This window comes from Eurypyga helias, unplaced genomic scaffold, assembly GCF_000690775.1.
Source record: "Eurypyga helias isolate BGI_N326 unplaced genomic scaffold, ASM69077v1 scaffold3017, whole genome shotgun sequence".
Taxonomy (NCBI): Eukaryota; Metazoa; Chordata; class Aves; order Eurypygiformes; family Eurypygidae; genus Eurypyga; species Eurypyga helias.
In genome coordinates this window covers 1-8,856 of record NW_010261090.1, presented here as the reverse complement: position 1 = coordinate 8,856, position 8,856 = coordinate 1, and the positions used below count along the sequence as shown (strand labels likewise).

Sequence of the window (8,856 nt, the reverse complement as noted above, 5' to 3'; positions counted from 1 at the left end):
CCAGTGCCTCACCACCCTCTCCGGGAAGAATTTCTGCCTGATATCTAATCTAAACCTCCCTGATTTCAATTTGTACCCATTACCCCTTGTCCTGTCACTACAGGCCCTTGTAAAAAGTCTTCTTGTAAGAAGCATACCAAGTCAGTCAAACACGACTTCCCCTTGGTGAATCCATGCTGACTACCCGTGATGGCCTTCTTGTCCTTCATAAGCCTGGAAATGGTTCCCAGGATTATTTTCTCCATCACGTTTCCAGGGATGGAGGTGAGGCTGACCAGCCTGCACCTCCCTGGGTCCTCATTTTGAAGATGAGACCAACGTTTGCTTCCCTCCAGGCCTCAGGCACCTCTCCTGGTTACCATGACCATCAGTTCAAGGACGACCCAGAGTAACCTCGGGACTCACGGATGCATCCCATCAGGGCCCATGGATTTACGTACAGCCTCTTCGCTTAAACGTTCCCTGACCTGCTCCTCTGCCACCAAGGCTTCTCACTCCTTGTTCCAGACTTTCCCCCTGACCTCTAGGGCCCATCTTTTTATCTTTGACGTTCCTCACCAGATTCAATTCCAGCCAGGCTGCTTTTCCTGACTGCATCTCTGCATGCCTGGACACCGACTCTGTATTCCTCCCAGGTTACCTGTCCCTGCTTCTACCTTCCATACGCCTACTTTTTGTGTTTTGCCAGGAGCTGCTTGCTCATACATCCAGGCCTCCTGCCACTTTAGCCTGACTTCCTGCCCATTTGGATCCACTGCACCTGAGGTGGGAGGAGGTTGATCCTTGAACATCATATTATCACAGAATGGTTTGGGTTGGAAGGGACCTTAAAAGCTCATCCAGTTCCAACCCCCCTGCCAGGGGCAGGGACACCTTCCACTAGACCAGGTTGCTCCAAGCCTCATCCAGCCTGGCCTTGAACACTTCCAGGGATGGGGCATCCACAGCTTCTCTGGGCAACCTGTGCCAGTGCCTCACCACCCTCTGCATGAAGAACTTCTTCCTGATATCCAATCTAACCCTCCCTGCTGAATATTACCCAGCTTTCTTGGGCCCCTCTTCCTTCCAGGGCCTTATTCCATGGGACTCTACCAAGAGTATCACTGAAGAGGCCAGTCTGTTCTCCTGAAGTCCAGTGATGTGACACTGCTTTCTGTCCTGCTTCCTCCTCTCAGGATCCACCATCTCACAGCCCTGGCAGCCAGGCCTGTCAGTCTGACCTCCGTGGCAGGGAAGGTTAGGGAGCACATCACCTGGAGTGCCATCGGGCAGGACACACAGGACACCCAGGAGATCAGGCCCATAACAAGGTAACCCGCTTAGTGGACAAGGGCAAGGCTGTGGATGTTGACTACCCTGACCTTAGTAAAGCCTTTGACACCATTTTCCACAGCATTCTCCTGGAGAAACTGGCTGCCCACAGGTCTGACAGACACACTCTCTGCCAGGTTAAAAAACTGGCTGGACGGCTGGGTCCAAAGAGTTGTGCTGAATGGGGTTAAATCCAGTTGGCCGCTGGTCACAAGTGGTGTTCCCCGGGGCTCAGTGTTGGGGCTGGTTATCTTGAATATCTTTATCAATGATTTGGGTGAGAGGACCAAGCACACCCTCAGTGAGGGCTGATAACACCAACTTGGGCAGGAATGTTGAGGACAGGAAGGGTTTGCAGAGGGATCTGGACAGGCTGGATGGATGGACTGAGGCCACCTGTGTGAGGTTCAACAAGGCCAAGTGCAGGACCCAGCACCTGGGTCACAACAACCTCCTGCAATGCTGCAGGTAACACTACAGGCTTGGGGACAAGTGACTGGAAAGCTGCCCGGCAGAAAAGGACCTGGGGGTGTCAGTCAACAGATGGCTGACTATGAGCCAGCTGTGTGCCCAGGTGGCCAAGAAGGCCAACAGCATCCTGGCCTGCATCAGGAATACCGTGGTCAGCAGGAGTAGGGCAGTGACTGTACTCCTGTACCGAGCACTGGTGAGGCCCCAGCTCAAATCCTGTGTTCAGTTTTAGGCCCCTCACTACAAGAAGGACACTGAGATGTTGGACCATGTCCAGAGAAGGGAACGGAGCTGTGGAAGGGTCTAGAGTATAAGTCCAAGCAGCTGAGGGAACTGAGGTTGTTAATCTGGAGGAGGCTCAGGGGGAGGCCTTATCACTACCTACAACTACCTGAAAGGAGGTTGCAGCAGGGTGGCTGTTGGTCTCCCAGGTGATGGGAAAAGAAGAAATGGCCTCAAGTTGTGCCAGGAGAGATTTAGATTGGGTATTAGGAAAAAATTTATTCACTGAAAGGACTGTCAGGCACTGGAATGAGCTGCCCAGGGAGCTGGTTGGGTCGCCATCTGTGGAGGTATTTAAGAGACAGTGGATGAGGTGCTTAAGGACATGGTTTAGTGGCTGTATTAGCAGGGCTAAGTTTATGGTTGGACTTGGTGATCTTAAAGGTCTTTTCCAACCCAAAAGATCCTATGATTCTATGAAAAGCAATTCTCTTCCATACCACTTTTGCTACTTCATCGACATCTAGCTGAACAGCAGCCAACTCAAAACGTTGTCCCAACTCTGATACACCTTCTCAGTGGGCTTATTTAGCAGAATTTATTTGGTAAGAACCCTTCAAAACCCTGAACAACCAACCATCATCACTCAGATTTCAACTTCTAGGATCAGTTTCAGCTGAAAACCTAATCACTTTAAACATTCCATTAGCTCACAGAATATCTCAGGTTGGAAGGGACTTGTAAGGATCAAGTCCAACACCCTGCTCCTCGCAGGACTGCCTAAAGCTAAATCATATGACTAAAAGCATCATCCAGACGCTCCCTAAACTCTGAACAACACTCTTAGCGATTCCAGTTAAAATACTGACAGAGGGTAAAGTCAGGGCTTGCTTAAGTATTGCCTTAGGAAATGGCACCGCAGCGTAACAGACAGGGAAAGTGTTCCCGTTGCTTCTCGCTTTCCCAGTGCGGTGAACTAAGACAACTGCTGGTGAAATTAAAAAGCACATTAGCTTCCTATGGTACTCCCTACTCGCAATCCTCTGGAAAATGGTTTAAGGCAAGACATTGCCTGATAACGGGGCTGAGCTAGAAACCACCTAACTGACATCACCAGGATTCAAATTACTCTTTTTCTAGAGGACTTAATCCAAGTCATTACGCAAACATTATCAGTACAACTCAGCGTTGCAAGGTACAACACAAGTGACCAGAACTATTCTGATCCCTATTTTAAACTGGCTTCAGTATGAAAGATGTCATCTCAGAACTATAAGATTATTTTTTTTACATATAAATATATATGTGTGGTTTGTACTAACAGCTAATAATAGAAAATGCTGTAGGAAGAAGTCTTAACCTAGGCAGCAAAGGTACTGTCTTTCTGTCTGAAGCACTAACACAGAAGGCAAGTTGGCTACATTTTTTTTCCATATTTATTTACAAACAGGATATATACACACCAATGCCTTCATTTTTCAACATCAGGAAAAGCTGGACACGGAGTAACAGCGAAACTTCTTTGCACAAGAAATCTTTATACTGAAAGGTATTTTCAAGGAAAGATGTCACTCAAACAGCAAGCCTTCCTCAGAGGGGAGCAAGCAAAGGCTTTCTTCGTTCAGCCTGCCACCCTTGGGCTGGTTCCCCAGGACACTGAGCTGACCCCCAAAAGCTTCACGTTTGGCCAGGGCGGCGGGACCCTGGCACTGAAGAGTATTTCTACAGAGTTCAAAGTATATAATGCCTGAAAGATTTTTAGACAGTGCAAAGCGTTTTGGTGGCCCAGCATAGTGCTGCCACTGTACTGTTTTCTCCTGAAGAGAACACTCAAGGTACAGAAAGCGGCAAACAGTAAACCTGACTAAGCAAGTGGCTGAACCACATTTTGATGGAAACTACAAATCACCTTCTGCTGTTCTCCTAACTGGAAGAGCCAAGTAATGTTTAAGGTGTATTTAGACCGACCAGATGCTGCAAGAGGAAGCACTTAGTAACTTTATTCCCACGGAAAGCTGAAAACGAAACCTTGTTACCACGTGCCTATCAAATTAGAAGCAATCTGCTCTCAGAGCTTAAACACTTCCAGGTATGAAAAGCATCACCCCCGAAGTTCGCAGCACTAGGAGCATTTCAACTTGAGCAAAAAGGACATCTGTCAAGCAAACACACATGTGAAACATACACACTCTGTAACCTAGAAAACCAATTAAAAAGTTGAATAGCTCACAGAGTCCAGGGAAAATTCACCAGTACAGGTTTTAACCCGTCCCCTCCTGACTGCACACTGAAGCAGTACGCTGCACAGAGAAGCACGCGAGCCAAGATGATTAATTGTACCCAAACATGGTAGGATATGGAAAAGAAACGGTGGACGTCATTTTTAACAACTCTTTGTATTTTTCACACAAATGGTGCTGCAGGACTGTCTTCTAATTAGAGTGCTGTCTGCCGGGTCCAAGTCCACCAAGAAAAGGCAAACCTACAACTAGGAACGGCGATCCTGCAGCATCAGAGCTGGGAGTTTAAAGAGCCACTGATATGGTCCCAAAGAAGTGATGCATGGCTTTCCCTGAGTTCAGAACACCGACTAAGCTTAAGACACCAATGTAATTTCCAGAGGCTAGGGAGCTTTTATCCCATGGCAATAACTTCAGTTACATTATTTTACTCAGCAGACAGTGTCCTCTGTAAAAGGAAAACTCTGTTTTCATGCGAATCAACCACAGGCTGCGAGGAAAACCCAGGAAGACTCACCTGAAATACTTATCTAGTTCATTTCTGGTAAATGCAGGCAGATAACAGTGAGATACACACAAACTCCAGAGGCAGCTGCACTTGTGTTCATGTTTCAAGCACAATACTGTTCCCAGCAGGCATGTAGCTCATTTGAGAGCTGCTGCAGTGGCCTCTGTTGGGCGACACTTTTCGTTTAGGGATTGACATTTTAACTTCTATTAAGAATTTTTGGGGGTGTTTGTGTGTACCTTATGCAAATATCATCCAATTAATTTGCTATTATCCATGAGGTTTAAATGGGAATGCAAAAATTGTCTTGCATTTTAAGCTATTACTACCCAAAGTTTGGCTCCTAAAAGCTCTGTCCGTTTGATTTTATCAGGGGAGGTGGGGGGTGGAGAGGGGTAACGCAGAGCAGAAAAAAAGCAGGGGAAAAAAACCCCAAACCAACCAACCAACAGACTCCACAGGGGAAGTAATGACAGACTACCGCTATGGGCCTGTAAGTTGAACAAAACAAGACTACAAGTAAGGTATCCAACCTCATATTTGACATGCATTTATTCTGGATGGCCCCACATGGATCAAAGCGTGAAACACAACCCCAGCTTTAGACGTGCACCGCAAGCTGCGTTCCTTGCTACATACGCGTACCAACCTTGATTCAAGTACGTAAGAGTTTCATCGTATAATTTTACTGCTGGAGATGTTGCAGCACACATAATGTACTGGAAGGGTGGATGTTTGGTCTCATTTTCTTGTGGAAGGTTGGAATCTTCCTGTTTGAAAATCGGCAGTGCCAAAACATCACTGAAAAGAACAAACAAATAACTTGGTAAGAGTGCTGGCTCTGTTTTGCCTGAAGTTTAAGAAAAAGAAAATTATTTGTGACTTCAAAAACACAGTGAAATACATACAGAGTTACATCACACCGTTATTAGTGAAACCAATGTGAGCAGTATCCAAAACATTTGCCACCAAATTTTTAAGCTCATAGACAGTGCTCTGGGACCTCAGCAGACAATACAGTTGTACTGATCCTCTGAAAAGGTATTCAGTTCTTCCCTCCACTGAAAAAAAAAAAATCACTTTATTCCTAAATTTTCACCTGTCAACATCAGCAATCTTGCCTAATCCACCTGACTAAGCAGCACCTTCACCAAATACAACTCGAAAGTATATGCCAAGACTCACTTCCCTTGTAGGTGGAAGCCCACCACATAAACTTCGGAACTGCAGAGTTTCTGGAGAGTAAAGAGCAATCCGTGCTGCCCACAGGGAGCGGTAAGAGAGACAGCTTCACTGCAACCAGCAAACACATCTGCTTTCTACAGAATTCTGCATTAGCAATAGATTCATTTCTCCTGTATACAGTAATCCTTCATCTGTTCAGGGTTGTTGTAGCAATGACCTTTTGTTCGTGATGAAATTCTCATCTGCAGATCCACGAAACTTTCTTTGAAAATTAGTTTTGAAGCTGCAGTAGGATTTCTCACACCACCACACCTGTTGATTCAGTTTTTAATTTAAATGCATCTTTCATTTCTCCTGCACTGACCACAATCACCGAACTAATTTTGTAAAAGAATTATGCCTTATCTGTATTGCACTATTATTTACACTTTGTACCCTAAAATTTTCCAAGTAAAATTATTTTTTGCTGTTCCTCATTCCTGTGAGAGCCTGCTGTGTTTTAGAGAAAATAAATTTCATTTTAGAGAACTCAAATTCCTCTTGAATTCCAGCTGTTATTTGGAGAATCAAACAGTACCAGCATCAGCATCAATTTAAAAAGTGAAATTACAGCCAGCAATTTTGTGTCACAGAAGGTTACAGTGTAGACTTGGTCTACGTAAGTACTAGGTATGAGGAGCGCAGCTGGGGCAGCTCAAATTTTCTTCCAGAGCACGTGCCACATACAGCAAGGTGAACGCCAGCCACATCTTATTCCACCCCTCTGGCTACCTGGAAGAAGATATATTAACCTGAAGAGGAAATACTTGCGAACGGTGAAAAAGTCTAAAAGGTTGGCCTATACCTCGTAGAGTCTTTGTAAAGTCTCTACCAAAAGTCATAACTAGAATTTTAAAAAGACACCCAATACAGGTTCCTTCCCAGTAGGAAGGAATCCCAGGAGGAGCTACAAACAAGCCTGAAAGCAGGACAAGGCAGGACACTGCCCGAGAAGGATGCAGTAGAAGCCTGCTGGACCACACCGTAGCTACTTCTGACGGCAGCTCCCCAGACCGCAGCCCAGAGGAGGGTGGCTCACAGAGGAAGATAATGTGAAACACCCTTCATACGCTTAAGGGAAGGGGACACTCGTAAAACAAGTTTCCTTCTATAGATAAAGGAGCATCACATGCAGAGGCAGGGCAGAAAAGCTGATAGACCCACGGACTGCTGGTTGAGGGTGACCCAGAAGAAACTCCTCGATGCCAGCGAGAAGGGCAACCCAGCGCCAGAGGGTGCACAGCGACAGGCGGAGAGCAGCGTCCTCCCAGGGCAGGGCTTCCGCACCAGGAAGCTCCTCACCCACTTTGGCACATAAATCGCTGGCTGGTGTTTTTGTGAAGAGCAGCTTCAGAACGGGAAGAACAGGGACGCAGCGACAGCGTTTGAAACACACACGGAAGGGCCGAAGCCCAACAAAGGCGGCACGCAGAGCATCTCGCCCAATAAATAACCTGTAATTCTCAAGCCAGTTCTACAGCACCTGCTTGTACCTAACACACAAGCTTAAAGAGAAGGCTTTGGTGTATCTGTGAAAAGTATCTTCCAATTCTTCGTTTTCCACCCCCTGTTTAAAGAAAAAAGAAATTCATCTGGTCTGGCTTAAGAACGCATGCCGTGGCTAACGAACTAGCTCAATTAATAGGCAAGGCACTGGAAGCCAACAAATAGAAATGGAAGACAAATTTAGCTAGTTTTAAACCTGCTTTGGCTAATACTTACAAAGTGGTAATGACTAAGTGCCACTATGGAAGAAAAGGACACCCAACTCCCCAGCCCCACAATTCAGTTGTAAAGAGAGCAGAACCCACATCCTTACACGCCAAAAAAGCGCCCCAGCAAACGGCATGAGGCAAATGTAAGAATCCTCATTTATTTTCCCAGATAAAAACGTACATTTCTCTTATAAAAGAAAGTCTTTTCTAGTACTAGTACATTCCAAAGAAAAAGAGAAGCCAATGCAATTTAAAACTTCTTCCTAGACCACCTTTAAATAAATATCATTTAAATAGCATTTTGATTTCTTCGCCCAAAGAATAAAACATCAGTGTTTTCACACTTAAGTGACGCTTGTTCCCATCCAAAACCAGACAAAAGCTGCAGGCGATTAACAAGAGTCAATAAGGTATGAATAAAGGATTTCAAAGTGACAGTGAAGAAATGTTAACTGATTTAGAATCAACTTTTTTTTGTTTTAAGAGGAATCAGATCGATGCATCTTTTCTGACCTTCACCAAGGAAGTGCTGTGAAGCGACTGGTCTACCCCTTCTTCTGTCCCTCTTGTACAGCAACAGGGTGACCAGTTTTATTTGAGACCCACGAGCCTGGGACTCAGGCACATGAAGCGTCTTCCAGGCAGTACCGGCATCCAGAATTCCTGCCACGCGAACTGCTCCCTCCCCACCCTTCCCCTCTAGAACCTATTTTTCTGGGCTACGTGGGGAACTCTGTCAGTTCATAGCACAGCCCAGCACGCAGCCATGCAACCGAGGGTGGCAAAAGCAGGTGATCAAAGTCTTGCCAATCCTAATGCAGAGAAACCCCCATCCTACCCAGCATTACCGGCGGGGAGGCATAGTGAGCTCTGCCCGTTTCCCTCCCCACCACCAGCAGTGACAGGCGTGCAGAAATCGGAGAGTAAATTGCTGCTGCCTACGTCTGCCTAGGAAATCGTTAGGAACATGCAGCTTGGAGAAACAGGGGAACACACAGAGCATTCCGCCCAGTTCACTGAGGCCAAACTCCCCCCTCATTCATCCTTACGCCAGTTCAAATAGGGACCATCTATGTCTCAGTGATGAGCACTTTCCATAAAATGAAATTCACACAGCACAGCTGCAGAAAAGATGCCAGGCACGCTGTCGTGGTTTAACTCCGGC

The 8,856-nt window shown here is 46.1% G+C and overlaps 1 protein-coding gene across 1 annotated transcript in view; it reads right to left on the bottom strand.

The window, feature by feature from the left end:
- Positions 1-5,553, bottom strand: part of UBP1 (upstream binding protein 1 (LBP-1a)) — a gene marked incomplete at its 5' end in the record, with an annotated part of 27,475 nt that extends 21,922 nt beyond the window's left edge. Inside the window, one exon of the mRNA XM_010155238.1 lies at positions 5,402-5,553. Within this exon, the coding sequence (XP_010153540.1) occupies positions 5,402-5,553 (152 nt within the window). The remainder of the gene's footprint in view (positions 1-5,401) is intronic.
- Positions 5,554-8,856: the final 3,303 nt, after the last annotated feature.